Here is a 23,087-nt window from a genome sequence, read left to right on the forward strand (position 1 = left end):
TCATTTGATTTGCAGGCTCTTAACTTTGTACATTATGCCAAAGTACAATGAAAAGAAAAGCTGTCTGGAAAACTTTTTCATGTAAAACTAAGTTGCTATAATTAGGGAAATGGCACTAACTTAAAGTGATATGTCTATTTTTTGCAAGGGAGGAAACATTCCTGCACTTGTGAGTGACAAACAAGTGTTTTTTTCTTGCTAAAAACATTCTCTGGCAAACCAACAAGAGATCTGGTGCAGGAAAGAAGCTTAGTGAAAACAGGTTGCAACCTAAAGCTGATAGGAAGGCAGTAAAATGAAGTTATCTATTCTATTGTGCGAGAAGCACTCAAGCATACAAGCCAAACAAGGTTTTCATTGTGAGGTAGAGCAACTGGATTATGTTTTTCACAGGTTTAACAAATGCATCTAATGTAATATATTAATGATACATGATATTGCTATAATCAAAACAAATAAATAATGTAACAAGACACAAATTATCCATATTGAAAAGATGGAGGGTGTTATTCTTGTATAAAATCCGGCTAAATTTGTCTCAGACCAGCTGTTCAAGTGTTATCTAATTTTGCTCAACATAGCTGAAATGTGCGTGAAACAGTTACTTCCCCACCCTATTAGAAATAACTGTCACTCTGTTTATTTTACCATCTTGCTCCAGTGTCTTTGTCTTTGTGTTTTTATCACCATTAAACCCAAATATCAAACCTCAATTGAGAGTAAAAATGGTGGCAATTAAAACTGAGGAATAGCTGGTGATTATCAGTCAGGTCATGTTCACTTAGCAAAGCAGGGCAATGACACAAAACAAAATGCAGCATCACCTACAGTATTACCGGGCAGAAAATGCTGAGGCTGTAAGCAGCCAACCTGCACTTTGCAGGTGAGCTGTTGGATTCCATTTGGGTCCCTGAAGGGGCTCACAAAGGCCTTCTTCAGCAAACCCTACAATCAAACCAGTCATGCTTCGGGTGAGAGAGGTGAACCGTGAGCAGCATGTAATGACCAGCACATTCCTGGGCTGAGTGGCATACCAGCTGTCAAGTCACCAGCTGCCTGCACTGACCCACAGCCCAGAAACACCTGGAAACCTTTTGTCTGAGGGTCTGAACAGCATCACAGTGAGTCCTCCCTGTCCTGTGTCTTAAACGTTGTCCATGTATTACATTTCAGGTTGTACTGGGGTCAGCTATAGATACATTTACCAACAACAAAATACTTAAAACATGCAGTCAGGCCTCACATCTGAGGAGAGAAACATACCAGATCATAAGATAAGCAACAACAAAAAAATTATGTGAGGATTAACTACAGTATACAACAGAACTGAATACACCTCAGTGTAACATCACTGAAATGTCAAATAATTCCAAATGATATAATCTCTCAGAAACTGCAGTAATTCTGTTTCTCTGATCAACAATCACAAACAAATAATTTAGACAGTCTGTGTTGAAAATCCAGGTCTCAAAATAGAAACAATACAACTTAAGTAAATATACCTGTAATGACTGACACACAAGTTAGAACATCTGTGATCACTGGTTAATTGTATGAACATGGGTAGAAAATAACCAGAACTTTTTCAGCTTTGGATCTATGGGATGTGTCTATCTGCATGTCTGCATCATGGCTCCATATGGAAAAGAACTGACACGGGAAAAATATGATTGTCAGACAGAAAATGATATGGGCCTATGTCCAACTAAAAATAAGTGGAAACACAGTCGCAGTCGTAATCAGGTGATATAGGATAATTCATAATATCACTAACCAGAGCGGCTGTGGCATTCTTCTAAAATAATGCCAAAGACAGTGCACTACTTGCATAATCTATTCAGGGGTAATCAATGGAAATCAGTTTCTTTGACAATTCAGTGTGAAGGACGTTGCATAAAGTACCTCTATAACAATCGAGGTAATAACATACTAACCTCCATGAATGCCATGCAAGAGAAAAAGCTTACATTGTCTTTGGCACAAACCTAACAGATTTAACATTGCTAAAGAACATGAAAAGAAGCCTGATGAATATTGGGGGACATTCTTTGGTCAGATGAGACCAAAATAAATGTATTCATCTCACATAAGTTCCAGCATGTATGATGTAAACCTGGCCAGGACTACCACAGTGATTACATAGTTCTGGCAGTGAAGCACGGAGGTGGGAGTATGATGATATGGGGCTGATTTGAGTGCAAGAGGTGTTGGTGTGATGACATTCATAGCTGGTACTATGAATGCCTGTGGATATACCAAAATACTGTCTGACAAGGTGACTCCCATTCTGCAGATACTTGGCAGAAGAGAATTATTCTAGCACGATAATGATCCAAATCAGACTGCCGAAATCACACAAGATTCACAAAAAAGAAGGAATGTGTGAAAACTATGGCCTGGCCAAGGAAGTCCTGAATCTAATAGAACACCTTTGGAGTGTTTTAAACAGAAAGGTGGAGCAGCACAACCCCTTCAGAAAAGAGAAGCTAAAAAGTTTCTCTGCAGAATGGTCAAACTTTTAAATCCTTTGGTATTTAAGTAATATTGCACAGAGGTGAACTTCTGTTGTATATTGTATATAATAATAATGACATAGCGTGGACAGTAAAGAATATCCAACCACAAACAACCTATAAAAGTGTCAGATATGATATAATAGTGCAAGCAAACATGTACAAAACTGTCAAAACAGTTTTAAGGTATGAGCAGCTATTAAATGTTTATGTAATGTCAGCCTTGACCTCCTCTGACTGAAGTTCCCCGAGGGCGATGTTCCCCGTAAACACTCCTAATAGGTAGTATGTAATGACAGAATGTTTCTAATAATGCATACGTGAGACAAACACTGCAAAAGATGCTGAACATGTTACAATGACCAACAAGCTGCTGATTATAGGATAAACCAGACAAAAAATAATAGACACAAACATAATAAATCCATAAATAAAACATTTTTCAAAACAGTCACAGTCAGCCTTGAAAAACATGCATAACTTATGTTCACCAAAAACGAACATTTTTTTTTTTTTTTTTATTAAGAAAATCCAGTTCAAAGTCAATATATGTTTTTTATTAGACTGTATGGTTAAAGAAAAAACAGCCTGTAAAACAAGAAAAATCTACTTCAATGAGTTGTACCAACACAGCTTGGCAATGGAACAAACCAAAAAAGAAAAAAAACAGAGGGGTGCAGTTAAGCCCAGGAAACACTGAACTCTCTAAACTATGATTTCCACACTTGAGACCCAAACAATTTTAAGAAATCTACTTACAACAAGAATTCACTGCACAGCATTCCAAACATACTACATTGGCTTATTTAGAAAAACAAAGCCCAGTAAATGTAAGCCACCACACTGCAACCCCTGCTGAATGCTTACACTGTAACTTAGGCCCATAAGCTTTTCCAGGTATAATTGGATTGTGCACCAAAACGGCGTGCAGCCCTCACTCATCTGAAACAGCCATGCACGTGTACGATTCTATTGAACGCTGCTTTTTTTGATACTGCAGCAACTATCAGGAAGAAACACAGAAGTGGCATTTTGCCTCAAGAGAAGATTTCTGGTCAAGTAAAAAATAATGAGGCTGGTTTATGATTGTGGTACTTCTGTAACAAAGCCAGAAGGGGGAAACCAAATGCCACAACAAACTTCAAGCCTCATGTTGTACAGTTTAATGATTCACTCCGCAGTTAGTTGCACGTACAGCAAATGCCTTTAGGGAGAGCAAAGCAAGGCCGTCCAGACTGCAGGGGTCCTTGTGGGGAATGTAGTCATAACTGCCACAAGCTGCTAAAGCAGACAAAGCAATGTGAACACATTATGGAAAAACAGGTCAACTCTGGTGATCATCACTGTAATATACCACCTTACAAGGCAATGTGGGGTTTAGTTAGTGCTACAAATTGTTTGTTTATGTGAGATCCAGCTGTGAAACTGCTTATTTGCTTTCTCTCATTAAAGTTACACTTATACAGTTGCTCAAAGACATGAGGAATTAATACTAGGACTGAAGTGTCCAGGTCGACTGGTTGGTCGATGTGCTGTCATCATGACAACTTGTCATTGGACAAATAATCGGCAGAATTACCTTCATAAGGAGGAAAGGGCTACAACAACAGCCTTCCTGGATTAATCCATTATTTTTGACAGCATAAAGAATAAACTACTTGTGAATACCTTCACAACACACAATTTTAAAGTGGCCTAGCCTAATGGGAACTGCTGATTCTTTCATATTTTTTGTTTACTTGGAGTCACCTCCAAACAGACTGACACTATGCCAAAGAAGATGGCCAAAAAGTTGAGTGTAAACTTTCCAAAGTTTGCATATCAATGCTCAACAACCAATATGGCACATCATCTAAAAACAGCAAGCTAATTTGTCTGAGTTATATTCCTCAATAGTTCGTGTGCTGGGATCACAAGTTGATATAGTTCAACTTTCAACAAATCATATGCATCTGGGCTGGTGCACACTGGTCTCATCAGAGTCTGTTGTTATCATTTAAGGATAAATAACCAGGTTGAAATGATTTAATATGCTACAAATACTACTTTTTGTTTCTTATTATTTATTCAAGCTTATATTGCTATCAGGCATAGTACATGAACAACCAACTGAGTGCCTGAAGAGTAAGAGCTCAGTGGACCAAGATTTTGTGATTACTGACTACATCCCTAATCCATATACTATATAAACTAAAGTGAAATTGAAATTTGCATTGTGTGGGTTGATGTGGGACAATTATAGTGTTTGACTGTATGCAGTAATTAGTGTTTGCAGGTTTTAAACAAATTGTGCACTGTGTGTGTAATTTAGCTATATCTCACTCGCTAATTTAGGTTTTGACGCATGCACCAGTTAAACAAAGTAAAATCCACAATGCAGTTTCTGTAAAATTCTTAATTTAGAATACTGAAGTTGCAGCACAGAGTGTACAGTGGTTTTGTTGAGGCATGTGCAAAGATGCTTTTCCCACACATAACCACACCTATCTGTTCTCTATGTCATTTGTGACAAGCCTCTCCCCTTCGACTCTCCTAGATGACATTACTCCAACTATTTCACATTAGTCACGACATGCAAAGTGCATGACTCGCTAAATCAAGCTCCTCCCTTCTGCTGCCTGTACAGAGACCACACCTGTAGACAGGAGCAGGTTCTGACAGCTTTCTGATCTCCATTCAAAAATCCAAAGTTATCCCAGAGATGAAAAGGAAGGTGTTTCACAACTGACACCTCACATGCACAGGCACAGAGCTTTAAGCAAACATCAGGGCTCCATGTGGGTACAAGCAGTGATGTGGAAAGCTACACTATAAAACATTTCCAAATCCCAACACCAGTTTTCGACACAACACACAGGCTGCAGTTGGATGAAAAGTAGAAGAAAAGGGGCTGGAATTGAAGCTTTGAGGTTCAGTAATGAGCCACTATCACTTTGCTGTATTCTAAATCAGACACAGACTTGTTATTGTGGCCTTGGAAAATGAATGACTGGAGATGCTATTTGAGACAGTCAGAACAAAGAAAATTCTTCAACACAGACGAGCAGAAGGAACTATGAGTCCCGTGGGATTGAAAGTCTGTGTAAAATGTAATATGAACAATAAGACTTGTCCTTGTAAGGAAATGTCTTTCTCCATTTAGAAGCAACAGCATGCTAAAATGACAATACCCAGATCCTTTACTCATGCCTCCAGCTCTTCAGTAGCTTAATCTATCCAGAATTTACTCCCCATTCTGCCCCTGTTTGGGAAAAATACAGATCATGTATTAACAGAGACAATGCTGTCTAGTAGCTAACAAGTAATTAGTCAGGACATTTAGAAATCTTTTGAAATATTGCAGGTCAGTCCATTTTTATTTGTCCAATGTCTCTCTTAATATCCATGAGAGAATTAGACATATATGTGTGTCTGATTGCCCTCGACTTGGGGCAGTTAGTTTACCCTGCCTGAGGTGTGCATCCGTTGGCTAAATCTTTGTTTACATTTGCAAAGAATGTGGTTGACACGTGATGTATGAATTTCTTCACCTTTCTGTAAAAATGCACTTGAGGAAAGTCAAGGTGTAGTCTTTTAGCTCTAGCTAGAACTTTGTAACTCCGTGCAGCTCTTGATCGTTTGTAGTTAAATATAACTCTATCAGATTAAAACCTCTTTTGTGTTTAAGTATTAATATAGTAATAAAGGTATTATTTAGAGCTTATCCACTCAGGTAATCTTCTTTATCTCAAACTTGTGGGTGTGTTTTGATCAGATTTGACTGACAATGGCTTGGAAAAATAAAGAAATAGTCACACAATTGTGAACAATTTGTGATTCAGGTTACACTGAACTCTGATTGGTGCACAGAAGCATATGACATCACATTTTACAACCCAGTCTCGCCCACTGCAAACAAGCGGGATGGTGTGAATGGACAGTTTTAGTTACAGGTTGTGCAACTCTCTGAAACTGCTGAAGGCCTTAAAAATGTACTAAATTTTCTTCTACAAACAAGTAGCGTAATTGCTTATACTACAAACAATTTGGGAAAAATGTATGTCCCTATGCAATCCCTTGTGAGTATTATCAAAAGTAGTAAAAAAAAAAAATGTTTTCCTGGTCCTTAATGAATGCTATTAGTCTTTCTTTTGAGATATTAGCTTTTTGATGTTCACCAAATCCAATAACTTATCCCTGTAATTATAATGTAGGTTAAGGATTACAGTTTCCTCATACAAATGAAAAAACAACAGAGCCTATTAACCTAATGAATCCAAATATGAGATAACAATTACAACTAAATGACTGGCAGATATCTTTCTTCTCTCTCGATTACATATGATGTACTACTGTAATATTAATGCAGACCTGAATGGTAAATAACTAGGCTCCCATCAGGTAACTGTAGATAAGGCCTTAATACTAATTTACTGGTCACATGACCCAAATCTAGCAGGTCATATCGTCACCCTTCTGGGAAAAGCAGTGACAGATGTAAATAAAGGACCCTGTCATATTAAGTAACTACTACTCTTACAACTCTGTGCTGTGTGGGAAACCATTGCTGAGAGTATGAATTTAATTGAAAAAATATGTTTTCAAAGGATTTTGGTTTTGTATATATGCCAATGACTTTTTTGAGTATATATTTACTCATGCATAATGCTAAGAATAGCATAGGTCATCAAATGAAGACAGATTGTTAGAGACACTAAAACATCCTTGTTTCCAGATCCTAGAATAAACATGTCTATTGAGAGTAAAACACAGTGAGTGAGACTCACAGCCTCGTCCTTGTGGAGAGATAAATGGTGAGTGAACTTCCTTGTACGGTAGGATTTGTTTAGGGATTACGTTATGATATGATACAATACAGAAAGAAATGCAGACGGCAAAGAGAGACAATGAGACTAGTGTTTCACAATATAACAAGGCCATTTGTAAGAAGGCGTCCCGGACTCAGTTGACAAATGATTCACCAGTTAAACAAGATATGAATACTAAACAATACGACAGAGTCAAGAAGGCACACGGACTGGATTTTAGCAAACACAGAGAATGCAACTATGTATCGTGGGCTCACTGATCATCAACAATCTGTTCTCTGGGCAAGTAGAAATGGTAGAGAGTATGGTGTAAGTGCTGCTATAGAGAAAACCAATGGATACTAGAAAATTTTTTCACTGAGGACACTAGATCAGCTGATGAGGAGGTGTGCTGCACTGGTAAATAAAATAAAACAAAACAAATTCTCAGTATCATAAAATGAAGTTTGCATAATAACCCCCCCTTATCCTTGTCACACCTGCCTAATTTTCTGTTTAACAGAAAATTATGTCATCCACAAGCTCTCTTCCTCATTCGTCATGACAAACTGATACAACCTGGCAAAACAGGACCGGCCAGCTACCAAGAGCACGATAGTGACAACTTAGAAATCCCAGAAAGTGCAGACTGGCTTACAGACACACAGCTGCCAGGGCCAGGATCCTCCGTCGCCACTCCTCTGTCACCTTGGTTTGTTGGAGCTGTTACCATGGTGACCTATTAGGCTAAATGGGGTAGTGACGGCAGCAGATGCATGAGGAGGGGGCACGGGAGGGAACTGGAGATTGGTTACCTACCTTTTCACCACCAGACTGAGGGTCTTGTGGGAGCCTTTCACGAGGCAGATTGCCTCCTGTCTGTAGCCACTCAGGGGAATCTCGTTGATGTTGACGAGCTCGTCTCCCACCTGGAGACTCACAGCTGCTGCCTTGCTGCCCTCCTCCACCTGGAACATAAACACAGCAGATGGAAAACTGAGAAATACAGTTGTTTTACTAAGAGACATACTTAAATATTTCAGCATGCCAACTTCTGGCAATGAGAAGCCATGATACACAACACTTTAGGAATCTCAAGCTATATGTCTATACTGCACATATTCCAGTCTCATTGTTTTTCATAGCGCTTCCCACACAGAGATTGTTTCAATAATACCAAAATGACTCAGGCGACAGAGTGGATTCTCCACTAATCACAAGGGTGGCGGTCCATGTCCTTGGGCAAGACACTGAACTTTCAGTTGCTCCCAATTGCAGGCAAGCACCTGACTTAAAAAACACCAGTGCTACCATTCTGTTTGCAACACCGGAGGGTGATGTATGTTTGCACCCTCATATCTGTAATATGGCAAAGATGGTGCAATTTATTTGTATTTTTAAGAATGGCTCCCACCTATTTCTGTAGACAACATAAACCAATCAGCCATAGCATTAAAACCACATGCCTAATATTGTGAAGGTCCTCCTCGTGCCACCAAAACAGCTCTGACCTGTCGGGACATGGACAGGGGACTCAAAGGGGCATGCTGTGGTGTCTGGCACTAGAATGTTGGCAGTAAATCCTTTGGTTCCTGTGGCTTTCAGGGTGGTGCCTCCATAGATTGGGCTCCTTTTGACGCGTCCCAATGGATCGGATTGGTAGCGAGGGAGTATGGAGGACCGGTCAATGCCTTTGGAACTTTGCTATGTTGTTCTAATTGTTTCAGAAAATTTCTTGCAGTGTGCCTAGTCGAACAGTCCAACTAAAGGGGGCCACTGCTGTCTGGGAATGCTATATGTTTGGTCTGGAACAATGTTTAGGTGGGTGGTACTTGTCAAAGTAACCTTCGCATGAATGCCAGGACCCAAGGTTTCCCAGCAGAACATTGTATTGTAACAAGATGATCAGTGTTATTCACTTCACCTGTCAGTGTTCCTAATGTTGTGGCTGATCGGTGTACAATTTAACAGTGGGAGCCAAAAGACTTATCATTCCCAAGAGGCTCCCACCACTATGTTGTGAAAGAGATTAAGTACCCTCATACAACCTCAGCTTGGAGCTACTAACTGCCTTCCAATACGTTTACACTAGCGATAAATTAAGAGACTTTTTGTGCTGTTGATTCTTCTTACATAGTAGAGCCTATGTTGTGTAAAAGAAACATGCCTGCAACTAACAAATGTTAGAGCAATTACTTTAACAGTTTTTTCAGTGCCTAGATAAAGTTTTCAAAAAAACCCAAAAATGAAGTCCACAACAATGACATTAGCAAACCTGTCAGAACTGAACTGTAATCTTGCTGTAATTTGCTGTATGATGATGTCTTTTTTGCCTGTCTCCTTATTGTGTTAGTATTTCAGATTTTTTAAGGTGTAAATTAAACTTAACCGTCATCGTTGGTAATCAAGCCAAGTGACCAACCAACATTTTTTTAATGTCTTTTTACAAATGAAAACCCGAAAGCAAACTTTGAGTGCTGACAGTTATTTCTGAAACACCAGATATCCAGCATTTTGCTGTCATTAAAGCTATCGCAAAGTGCTGCTGATTTCCTCCCAGTCTAACAGCAAATTACTGCTGTCTAGAACAGCATTTTAGAAACCTTGCAATTACTCAGCTATTGTGATGATGGAAAAGAATAACAACACTGATAATTATTACAAAATCAATGTCTTCATTTTAGGTGAGTTATTCCCTAAACAATAAGCAATGCTGACAACAACATGACCAAACACATACAGATCTGCAATGATACTTGTTTTTTGACAAGTTGAAACTTTACTTAAACAACTAACTGAATGAATAACTGATCAAAATAACACAAATTAAATGAACACATTGTTTAGAATCGATTACAAAACTATTAATCAAAGAGTTGCAGTTGCAGTTTTATAACTAATGCTCATCATCAACTTCACTCTCAATTTTGTGATAAATCTGGAATATTGTGAAATATAAGAATACATATGAACTCTGTCTCACTATTATCAAAGTTTTCTGGCAGCTGAGTAATCAAACCTAGCACAACATAGCTACAAGGATAACTGCTTAATGGTTATGTATAAAAAATGTACCATAAAGCTACTGCTCTCCTGATGAAGCACATTCTAAGTTGATTTTATAGTGTAACAGGGACAACAGACACACCACACTGTTTACCAAAATTAACAGCAGGTAGGCCAGCTTCTAAAGACAAGAATCAAAGGCTGTAAAATACTTCAAAAAGCTGCTGTACAAGCCAGTGGCATGGTGTAAAAACAAACTGCATTGTGTTGGTTTGAGGGCAGACACCTGGAATAACACAAAGGGATGTATAGCGAACAGTGCTGTGAACTCAGCAACTGCTAGTGTTGCTGTATCTCCGGAGAACTCACACTGACACGAGGGTCGACTCCAGACAGAAGATATTAAACTGACAGAACCACAGCTACAGCAGGAGGTTCTTCAGTGGGAGAAATAGCGTGGTTAAGGTCAGTGCTGTCCTCACACTGACGCACAAAGTCAGATATGAGAGGTGCAAGACAGCACGGCTCAGTGTGCAAAGAAAAACAGCGAGAACTTGCTTGGCACTTGGCACATTAACACACGAAAGCCAAGCTCTGCAGCTGATTATCAGCTCTCCACTCAACCTGTGAGAAGGGGGACTGTATGACTCAACTGCACAAGTATGTGTAGGTTTACAGACCATTACGTCTTATATGGCCTTTATCCTCAGCACAGAAAACCAGAGCCTCAGATAACACTAATCATTCTGTGGCCTCTTTCATTTTTCTATAATGCAGGGTTAAGGCAGGGTGGACTGAGGAGTTTTATGCTGGCTGGCAAGATTCCTGAGCTGTTCCCGATATGGTAGTGTATTTTGTTGAGAGCCTGATACATTTACTGTGAGTTACAATGTTTAAAATGGAAACAAAACAACCCAGTTTGACTGCAACTGGAGAACTATTCTCAATGGACAAAGTAGTTTGAATACTTTTAACTAAGAAATTGAAAGAATAACTAGTGCGAGTAATTTGAGCCTAACTGCTTATCTTCAACAGGGATAGCTTAGTGGTTGCAGGTTATGTATGATATGAGCAGACGGAAATGGATTTGTTAGGGCAGAAACCAATACCAGTTATTAAATTGAAATCCAGGGGTAAAAATTCTCCAAACACAAAACTGTGTAACCAGTCAGATAGTGCTGTGGCCGGGACATTGCTTGAGACAATAGAATAGTAGAAAGACAAGGCTGCATCAGAGCCAAAGCAGTGCATTATAAAGTAATCAAGAATCAGTAAAGAAAATAACAATAACGATAAAGTGAAAAATGCTAAACATCAGATCTGATAATCGGTCATGCAGAAAAATGGTTGACCCATTATGCACAGTATAGCCACTAAAACCACTAAACTTATACTATGACCACTTCCTTCTTTTATCTGTCGCTCAAAACACACAGGTTTCTACTGTAGACAAACAAAATGAGAAGGGGTATAGTGATGATCAGACCCAATATTCAGCATTTTTTTCAGTTTATTAAAAAACAATTCCTGATAAAACATATTAATTTAAAAGCTACTACTATAATGACAGATGTTGAAATATTTTCTCATAACTAAACATATTTAAAACATAACTTAAAAAAGCGTGTTTCAAATGTTCGTTGATGGAGTTTGTGTTGTTCTAAATGTTGACACAAAGATTAGAATTTTATTGCAAATGTTTATCTGTTCAAAAATACTAGTTAGTAATTATAGAACAAGTGCATGACAATTTATGCAGGACTCAGAAAATAAACTACAGAGCCCATGCTCATTTTAAGTATGAAAATGTCGCGCAGTGCAACAGTGTGGCCCATCGAATTCTTCTTGTCATAGTTTCTGAACTATAAAAGAACAATAAAAATATCACCAGCAGTTTTGCAGCACTGAGGGAAAGTAATAAAGTGTAGTTAGGTGGGGTTCTAGTGGCTCAAAAGGCTTGGAAAAAGAAAAAAAGTGGAGTTTTATGTGTTTTTTATTTAAAAGCTTTTCACTTTAGGTAGTATTTTCCAGTGTTTGGGGGCAGATGATGCTGCTGCGCTCGTATTTTTTGGGTGGCTTAAGTAAGCTTTTTTGCATGAAGTTGTGAGCATGTACAGTAGGTAGTGAAGACAGGAATGTAAAGCCTACACTGAAAGAATGAGAGGAAGCAAACTCATGCAGGAAAAGAGGAAAGACAATATGAGCTACTATCATTAGTGCAAACAAGTCTTTCTGCACATTTTTATGAGCCCAAAAAAGTCACTCAGGCAACTATTTTCTATAAGCTGCTCCATATACGGTACGTACAAAAGAAATGTAAGAGTCTTTCCTTTAATTCAACACAACCTAATGGAAAACATGGCTCAACAAGAAGAAAATGTTTAAAGAATGTAAATACATTAAGGAGCAGCTTAAAAAACCCAAAAGTGCAAATAAAGCTAACGTTCATACAACACCAAGGCAGGAGATTCACACCGTAGAAGCCCCATCAGCATGAGCCATACCACTTCCTTTGTTTACCATCTTCCTCCAGGCTACAATCAGTTCACATGCAGCCATCCTGGATTCCTGTGTATCCTCAAAAATAGCCTTATGTCCCTCTGTGGGTCATGAAGGGAAGGATGTGGTGGTGAAGAGGGCAAGGAATGTGTCTTTTCTGCTGACAGATGTCCTGTGCAGCGAGCTGACAGGGCACTGAACCCAGACTTTATGTATGGTTTTAGGCATTGCCTTCACACATCATTGACAATGTTCATTGTAGTTTGACACGGCACCAGAAACCACATAAACAAACTTAAACAAAGCTGACCTTTTCTCAACTTCCATTTCTTGAGGTCAATAACATCTGTCTCTGTAGCTGGAGACAGGAAGAAGTTATAAACATCTGTAATTTTTGCAAAGCTCTCATTACATTTGGACACAACAAGCATTTTCTATGCTAACCTGAACATCTGTGAAACAATTATTGACATGACTATGGCATCTACGGAGTTGCCATCACTTCACAAAAAGCAGGACTAAATCACTAGACATCTTTGTCATGACAGTTTAAGAAGTACAAAAGATAACCCACAAAAGGAAGACTTCAGAGAATGTCAATCCTCAAAACAGAGGACAAAGACCATATAAAGACTGTTTAAGTTTGTTATATCACTAAAAAATGTATTATGAAACGCAAAGTAAAATGTAAAGAATTTTTTTCTCCCTTGCAGCTGTGGGCTAAGTTACCAACCATAAAAAACTTAGCACACAAGTTTTGGGCACAATGGCAAAAGATATCAGCAAGATGGAATGATGATAGAGGAAGATAGTTGCTTGAGCCTCATTCACAGGTTTTCTGTGAGACCCAGCTGTCTCTGAGGAAAGTTTGTATATTACTTTGTATAAAATGGTACTACAACGGTGGATGTTAGTGGTGATTACTAGTGCTCCCTCAGTGTGCCTCTTTACAACTTTTTCTTTCTATTAACAACTTCCAAATTTCTCAAGAAATATAAGGAAACCAAGCTGTTTCGTAAATTCTGACATCCAGGGAAGATGAATTTTCTGGATAAAGATATAGCTAGCTAGCAAACCATTGGCTGTAGTAGGTGTATATTGCAAGAGAACGACTGACAGCAATGCACTTTCGGTTATAGTGTTAGAGGGAGGGGTCATGCTAAGTATGGTTCAAATGTGTCATTGGCATGAACTGCTGGCCCGCCCAAAAAATCCTGAATGCGAAAATGACGAAAAACAGTAGAACTAGACCGTTCTACTGTTTTTCAATGTTTTCAGCAGTTATTTTCTGACATGTATAACGTGTTTAGAAACAAATCTCTGAATTTCCTTCACATAGATTTTAATTTTGTGACTCGGGTGTCCAAGATACACAAAAATATTAAAAACTCCTCGACTCCTAAAGTAAGTATCTTGCCAATTAACTGTTAAATGCTCCATGATGTTCACCAACTTGTCACTTACTTTGTTTTCCTGCAGGACAGTCAATTAAACGTGGCCTTTTACAGCTTTTTAATTGGAATCAGGTGCTACTTACACCCTAAACGACACAACGTTGACTGTAGGGAAAGTTAATCTGAACTAGAGATAGACCAGTTAACTGCTGGCTTATAGCTAGGCCAATAAAATTATGTTTTGAGAGAATCGGCATCAGTTAATCAATTCACATCAACAGTCAGCAGGTATTTCACAGGGTCAGTAACTGTAAAGATGCATAAGACCAAAGCAATGAACTGAGAAAATCTAAACCACAGCTGAGGGCTCAACTATTCAAAGGTCTCCTTTTTGAAAACACAGTCACTTGATCATAGGAAAGTGTTGCCTTTGGCAGCTTTAAAGCAGGTAGGACATACAAAAACTAATCAGTGACCTTTTCTATCCATGTTATCACACGATTGACTGGGTATTGAATCCTCAATACATTTTTGATGCTGATTAATGTGTGTCAATGCAACCAAGCCACAAAAACTGTCAAGTACCAAATGCTGGAACTGAACCCTTAATCAAATTTGTGCTCATTCTTTCTTTGGACAGGTTCTGAATGTTGTGCTTATGTAAGGCCGAACAGCGCCATCAAAGAGCACACACTGCTCTGTTCCTTCTTCTCTGGCCAATCAATAATCCTTCCAGTATTCCATATTCAAACCTCCAAAATCCCAACTTCCACAAACAGAAAACTATCTGTTTGATGCCTCTTACCACACACAAAACTTTTTCCTATTCTCAATGAATCATCTTTGTTCTGAAGGTTGAGCAATCCCGGGGCAGTCAAATCTTGCCCACAATTCTGTCACACAAAGAATTTAATAATTGGTACAACCTGTTTACCTGCAGGTGATTTATCACAGTGTGTAAGAACACAGATATTTTTGGAGTGAGTTTGGCACAGCTTCTTTAAGAGCAAATAATATTTTCTTCCATATAAAATTTGATCCTGGCAGAGGAAACACATGTATGCGCTGCATACCCAGCTGTCTTGTGTAAAACAGGATTATTTAAGTTTATTGAGACTAAGGACTTTAAGTCCATGAAGACCTTGAGCATAACCTAAGCTATGAGAGGAATGTCTAGAATTTTAATTAGATCCAGGATATTTTTTAGCCAATAATCTAAACCTGTCATCAAACTGTGGGCCCTTTTTATTATCTTTCATTGAAACGACCAGAGAGAATGCATAGAAGTGAGAAAAGAGCCAAGAACATTATTGATTTAGGCAGACAAATGGACAGTGCATGTTTCTCCGGTTAATACATAAAATACAGACATTCTTGCCAAGACCAAACTGTGCTCACTGGATACTATTCTGAAATTTTACAAGAAAAACATGGACACATTTGAAATCCATTCCAAGCAGATGATTTTAAAGAGATGTGTTGCTGTAAAAACAGTAAGGCGGTCATCTGTCTCAACTGGTCTTAAACAGTAAGATGGAGAAACTATATTTAGTAGCCGGACTTTTATATCTCATAATACTTCTCAGAAGAAGAGCATAAAGACAGAGCTTTATTGCAAAATATATAATCTAACAACTACTATCAACAGATTCTAGCTCCAGCATTATGGTCAGTGCAGGATAGAGATGCGAAAACAGCACTCGAAAAATACTACATAGTACACATAAAGGTGTAAAAACAGTTTACAATACCTGTATTTTTAAAAAAAAGGGCAGATAAAGAGCAAAATGCACAAAGCCTACACTGTGGGTACCACTGTGTCTGCAGTATGTCCACATATTTATGTCATCAGACAGACAAATGGTGGACATAAGAGGCCTTAAACCCTTTTTTTCTATCAAGCAGACAGAAACCTGTAGAAATACTGTAAGAGGAATTGTAGGTTTACTTGCATCTTTATCTGGTTAACACAAATAATTCAAGAACACACCTTTATAAATCAGTAGCTATAATCTGATAGGTGCTCCAAAAGCCCACAGCCCTGACTTAATTTATCCCATCATGCCATTCCAACGGGCTTCAGGCTGTCACGGATAATTCACTACATCTAGAAAATCAAACAAAGCTCCAACATTCCTCCCCTGCTCCTGGTACCACAAGCTACCCTCCGAACTGAAATTTAACCCGGCACTGAAGTATGAGAAAGCAAAAGTCCAGGTGAGATCTAATAACACACACCGCAGACTAAGTGACAGCAAACTAAACTCTGCGGCATTTCAAAAGACAGCTTGACAAACACGTGTTGAGTCTAGTCCATGACTAAACTACTTCATGAGATTACTGAAACTATTCTATAAATGCAAGCAAGGAAGACTCTGGAAAAAACATTCAATATTATTTCAAAGGAATGTAATTATAGAGAAGAAAGGTTGGGAGTAAAAAGTTGCCAAAAGCTTTTGAAGCGTTAACATCTCACCATCTGATGCAAGTAGCTCCACTTTAGTTGGTCCTCGGAGTGCAGATGTTGGTATTCAGTGACAAAACATTAACAATTAAAATGCTGTCAATGTCAAACCAAAGAACTGCAAAGCTGGGCAATGGTTCACCCCTCACAGTTCAGCAATGTGACCTTGCCATTCAATCTTAGAGCTTAAAGACTTAAAATGGTCCAAATTCTAGTCATTTCAATCACATGCTTGCAAAACCGACGGTAATGAGGTGACAATGGGTAAAACTGTACCGCTCTGAGCCCCAACGGTGGAGTTTTGCCCATCTGTGAAGAACTTTGGACCCCTTTTTGGTCAATACAGAAATGACAAACAAAAAAAATCAAGCAGGGACGCAGCTGGTGCTGGTATTTTAACGTACCAAATTAACTAGCAAGGTCTTTTGTAGTAAATCATTACACAGTCAACAGAGGAGTGAGGTTACAGTGTGATTTCAGAGCTGACTGGGTTGCTCTGCGATTAGGTAATCTCCTTCTCATGGGCACTGCATGGGTCAAAACACCTACTTAACAAAATACATGGTATAGAAGAATTATGAGCTATATTGCATGTGCTGTGTAATGTGTAGGTTTTGGAGATATAATCTACTTCATAACAGATTCCATCAAACGTGTCTAATGGTTTGGGAACATGCTTTGACTGACCGATCACATTTGAAAGGACACAGTTAAGACTATCTCGGTAGAGTAGCTAAATGTAGAAATGCTGGCATTAAACAGTCTATATCAGGGCTGAACAATGAATCAAAATATTGCTGAAATCACAAAGCTGTGTGCCTGCAATATTCAAATTAAAAGAGCTGCAATTTTTTGGATAAATGTAAAATGTGTCCTAACAAATAATTATAAATGAGGCATTGTGGCGCTACAAACCTGTCCTGGCCTACAAATCATATTATCCACCCTTAAGGGGCTATGTTTGTTTGGTACAGGCTACAGCAAAAAAATAATAAAATAAAAATTTAACACTAACAACAAACACATTTTTTTATGTTTCCCACTGGAAAACAAATGAAAAAATATCTGCCAAAATAATTGCATATTATTAATATGATCTTCACATAGTATTTAACCTCAGTCTAAAGTCATATTAACAACTGCCTGAGACTGACTTTGGTACAGTTCAGCTAAATGATAACATGAGCCTGCAAACATGTTCAATATCGAATATTTTGCTGGACTGTCTTTAGCTTTGACTATGGCACTCATTTGCTGTGGCATCGTTTCGATAAGCTTTCGCAATGTCAGCATTTATTTCTGTCCAGAGATGTGCTAATTTTTCACCAAGATCTTATACTGATGATGGGAGAGTCGGACAAAGTCTTCTCCAACACATCCCAAAGATTCTCAACGGGGCTGAGGTCTGGACTCTGTGAAGGCCTGTCCATGTGTGAAAATGAAGTCTCATGCTCCCTGAACCACTCATTCACAATATGAGCCCCATGAATCCTGGCATCGTCATCTTGGAACATGTCCATGCCATCAGGGAAGAAAAACTCCATTGATGGAAAGACCTGGTCATTCAGTATATTCAGGTAGTCAGCTGACCTCATTCTTTGGGAACATAACGTTGCTGAACCTGACCAACCCCAGATCATAACCCTAAACCCCACAGGCTGGTAGGCACTAGACATGATGAGTGCATCACTTCATCTGCCTCTCTTCTTACCCTGATGCCCCCATCACTTTGGAAAAAATCTGGACTCAACAGACCACATTTGCTCCTTGAAGATGATGGTTCACCACTATCCTTCAGGTTTTAATGATGCGTTGGACGGTTCTTAACCTGATTTTAGTAGCTTCAGAAATCTCCTTAGTTGTTTTCTTTGCTTGATGCAGGTCAATAAATTGACACTTCTGAGACAGATTAACATCCTTTCTATGACCACATGGTATGTCTTCCGACATGAGAAGCTCCTCACTGCATCAGCTAGGGATAAATAAATTGCTGCCAGCTGAAACACATTCATCACTGCAGTAATTATCCAATAGGAGGCTCTCACCTGTTTGCTTAGTTAAATCCAGATGGTAACTTTTTTTGGCCAGGCAGTATAATAATACTAACATTAACAGGGATGTAAAAATATCAGCATGGTCACTGGCATCGGGAGATAAAAGCTTTAACATGAAAATAACAGCAAAATGCAGAAAATATCTGTCTGGTTTAAAGTTTACTGCTTTAATGGAAAATATTACAACAAAATAAAAGTGCTATGTTTTTGCATCTAAGATGAATTAGTATTAGTACTGGCAAAAATCAGATATTGCGCATCCCTATCAATTAGCTTAAAACACAAAGTATAACAAAAGCTAATGGGAATGTCCTTAATTTGGCAAGTTATTTAATTCTAAATCAAAGTAATGGACTATTTGAATTTTTGACATGATGATGGCACTAGATTAAAAGTTGCAAGTTCTCTGAAGTCATTATTTGCGAACCATGAAAGTCTACATACATTTTGTGTTCATCCGTCTTGTCAATGTTGGGATATTTTCCTGGAAACTGTAAAACATCTGTATAAAATATCATCAGTATATTTGACTGTAGCACCATGACATTCTATGACAAGTCATACGTTAGTTGTTTCGACAGTACAGTTTAATCTCAACGACCAACCAGGAGGTTTTCAATGTATTCCACTAGCACGCTTAAGAACAACCAGCTCATACTAGCGTGTGTTCACAATAATAAAATTAGTATAACTTCATCTCCTCTCTTTCTCGGTGTTTCATTTTATTCTCTTGTATCACACAAGAAAAATCCAAAGCAACATGCTTGCCAGTAAGCAGTAATGTTTCAGGTGTCAGAACAGTCAGCATTTTGTGCTTCATTAGATGACGGCAACTGGTAAAATTATAGTCTTAGCTGGTCTGGGCAACTACTGCCAAAACACAGACAGTAATGTTGAACTTTGCCAGCCACCATCACCTGCGGCATTGTGTTAAAAGTCTCGTGAATTTGAGATATTTGAAAATATAATTTGTTTGGTATCCTGTAGTGTGGAATGATGTGAGGATCATTACATGAGGAGGGACATTTGAGAAGCTAATGAGCTGCTGATGTTGATGTAATTGCACACTGACAGTAAAATGCACACCTCTGACTCATATTCCTGTAGCTTTAGGTCATTAAATAGGCTGAAGGTTTTAAACAATGAAAATGACTGTCTGGAATGAAAATGTCACTTTATTGGATGGACATTTTGGATGTGTGCAGAGAGACTTATCAACAATGCACTCTTTTTTGAATGACAATTGACAGCTAAAGCCCTTCCCTCCAATGAGACAACTCACACTCAACACCTCAGTTCTCTGCTGTATTTGATTTTAAAAAGAGTCATTTAAATTCTTTACCTTAGTGATAAGCAGTGGCTCCCGGTGCTCCAGTCCCCCTCTGAGCGTGAACCCCCACGGGGCACCTCCTGAAAGAAATACATCCACCAGCTTCCAGCCTTCACCATCTCTGGTCCTTTGATCAAGTTCTCCTGATTTCTGCATCACATGCCAAAAGCTCTCTGCTTCCGTACAGCGAGAATCATTTTTATATCCCTCGGCCTCCATTGTACTGTTAAGAAAGTAAAGAAACAAGAGCAGTGGAGAGTGTCCTATTAACACATAATAGCAAGCACATCTACTAAAACAATATAAGCACATACAACCTTTGATCATGCATAGCAGCATTGTCACGATGATTGACAAACCATTTCAGAAATGATCAAGGTTTAACTGATCAGTTCAAGAACTCAGCAGAGTCTGGGTTCACATAGCTTGCTTATCATTTTGAAACGCTTGAGAATGTAAAAACATCATGATCACGAATATGGTGAGCACACTTTATTCATGACCTAGATGGCTAGAGAAGCTATAAAAGATAAAATGTTGAATTGTACATATTATCATTCATCATAATTCTTGTTACATGTGTCATTGTGTTTTTTATGTCCATGTTTTTGTATGTCCATGTCTTTGTGATACAAATGGTTACGTCTGCTTTAGGCAATACGTATTTGTTATTCTAAGTAATGCTGCAATAGATGACTGCTGTATCACAGTCTGTCTGTTTGATGCAAGACAATTAATCCTCTCTGTGAAAGCTTTGTATTATTACAAAACATGAACACTAGTAAATATGACTAAACATGCAAAAGTATACTTTATAATTAAACAAAATTTGGGCTTTATGAAAATGTCATTTATACTAACATTGAGTAATAACAATTAACTGATAAGTTGTCAACTATTACTTTCCAACTATTCACATCATAGATTAATTAGTTTAACAATGTTTTTAAAGATAAAAAGTCTAAATTCTCCGATTCCAGCTTCTTATATTTCAGTATTTTCTGGTTTCTTTCATCCTCCTCTATGACAGTCAACTAAATGTCTTTGTGATGTGAACAAAACAAGACATTTGGGGATGTCATCTTGGGCTTTGGGAAGTACTGACTGACATTTTTCATCATTTTATAGACCAAACAAATAACTGATTCATCTGGAAAATAACTGACAGATTGAGCGATAATTAAAACAATCATTAGTTGCAGCTATAATTTAAATATAGCCATTAAACAGCCTGACAGAAAAGAAAAGCTGTGGGGAAATGGGATTTGGGGTGAATTCAACAACAACATCAGATACATGTACATTCATTTTCACAAAAGCAACATTAACAGTCAACACATTTGGATAATAATATATTTAAATAAGGGTGTTAACTTTTGAAAAACATGTTTGGCTTACTTTTATGGGACAACAAAAGCATTTTAAAAAAGATTCACATTTTAAATATTTCTTACACTATCAAATACTATTTCTACACAAATCCCTCTCATTGTAAGAGTTCAACATTATTACAGTAGCTTTGGTTAAATTCAAGCTTTTAGAAAATGTTTGTTTATATTATTTCATTAAGCAAAGAGATCACATTTTATTTGTTGTTGCATTGACAACTTTAATGGTTTAGTAGTCTGATTTCTTCTGTATTGTGTCAGACTTAAGCTGGTATCAGTGACAATATTTGCTGATACAAAGGAAAAAATGATCACAGCAATGTTATTGAAGAATAATATGGTAAATCTATACATAAACATGGCAGTGTCTGACAGAAAAGCTGTGACGAAATAGAATTTAGTGTAGCTTGTGGACACTGTTGCAATATCAGGGGCATGTACAAGCAAGAATACCAGAGAAAGATGTCATTGCATTAGTATTAGTGGGTGTTTAAATAAGGTTCTTGACAGCTAGCCTTTAGAAAAAATACGTAAGGTAATTTTTTGGAATAAAAATAGAAAATACTCTGCTTAGCGTTTAATGATTATTTCAACGCAACTGAGTGTAAGAAATGTGGGCTGTCCACGTACTTTCAATGACAATGTAAAACCTAATTTTAAAAAAAAGTAACAGGTAAAAAAAAAAAGACAACACTTTCATGTCTGGATTGTCGTATACAAGAAGTCACAATGCTTTTAATTTGAAATTAACTTCTCATAGAGATGAAATAAATACATTGGAGTTAATTTCGTGACTTCTCTCGTCATGAAAGGTGTTTTGCCTCAAGATATACGCTATAAAAACAAGCCTTGTGTGACTACTTCAGGAAATCTTAACCCTGCGTAAACACCTGTTGTCATACTACGGACAGGCTGAGGTAAATGTAATGCTCTTACGTACAACAGAAAAAACAGTCGAGAAGCAGAATGGAAACCATCCTCAACACGAAATAAGCCAAACTGAGCAGAGTTAAATGGACCTGCTGTTTTACATGAGTAATCCAGTCTTCGTGCGAAACATGTCCAATCACGAAATTAACTTCTCCACTCAGTGAAACGCACACTTTTATCAGAAAACTTCACAAAAGTCGTAGTGAAACGAACAGCCTTACCTGGCAATTCAACTGGCGGATAAACCGGTGAACACGAAAGCTTCGTCGGGGTGGCACGCAGCTATATCCCAGCTTTACGCTACACATACTTCATCTTTTGGAACCGTCTATGTTTTCAAACAGAGTCACTTCTTAGGCTAACTGTGCCAACAATTTCGCGGAAAACGCCGGTAATTCTCACAGTTTAAAACGCAGCAGGTCTGTCCGTATGCTACTTCATGATACAAGCCGAGAACGACACACTGACACACTCAGGAGAGTTTAAATTAGCTAAGCTAAAACTAGCTCTATCCATGGACAACAGGGATAACAAGTGTAGCGAAACGCAGCGCAAGCGTGCCGCCTACTGTTAGCTAGCTAGTACTCTTCCCTCTGAAAATTTTAAAATTAGAGATATAAACGCGTTCTAACTCAGAAACTGAAGGTAAAACATTTCTGTCTAGAGCGTTCCATTTAATTTGACGTCATAAATCGCTTTTTAATGAACGGTTAACTTGGTTT

General features: G+C 38.1%; 1 protein-coding gene across 7 annotated transcripts in view; it reads right to left on the reverse strand.

Moving 5' to 3' along the window:
* shroom2a (shroom family member 2a) overlaps positions 1-22,850 on the reverse strand; it is a 43,028-nt gene extending 20,178 nt beyond the window's left edge. For 2 of the 7 annotated variants that reach the window (XM_055005515.1, XM_035957187.2), the window contains exons 1-3: positions 22,587-22,850; positions 20,060-20,270; positions 8,120-8,268 (exon numbers count right to left, since the gene is read on the reverse strand). In XM_055005515.1, the coding sequence (XP_054861490.1) occupies positions 8,120-8,268; positions 20,060-20,266 (356 nt within the window). In that variant the 5' untranslated portion in view covers positions 20,267-20,270; positions 22,587-22,850. Of the gene's footprint in view, positions 1-8,119; positions 8,269-16,675; positions 16,939-20,059; positions 20,271-22,586 lie in introns of those variants that run through there. The other 5 variants (XM_035957186.2, XM_035957185.2, XM_055005516.1 and 2 more) reach the window with 4 other exon arrangements.
* Between the last annotated feature and the right edge of the window lie 237 nt (positions 22,851-23,087).

This window comes from Amphiprion ocellaris, chromosome 2 (assembly GCF_022539595.1).
Source record: "Amphiprion ocellaris isolate individual 3 ecotype Okinawa chromosome 2, ASM2253959v1, whole genome shotgun sequence".
In the NCBI taxonomy this organism is placed as follows: Eukaryota; Metazoa; Chordata; class Actinopteri; family Pomacentridae; genus Amphiprion; species Amphiprion ocellaris.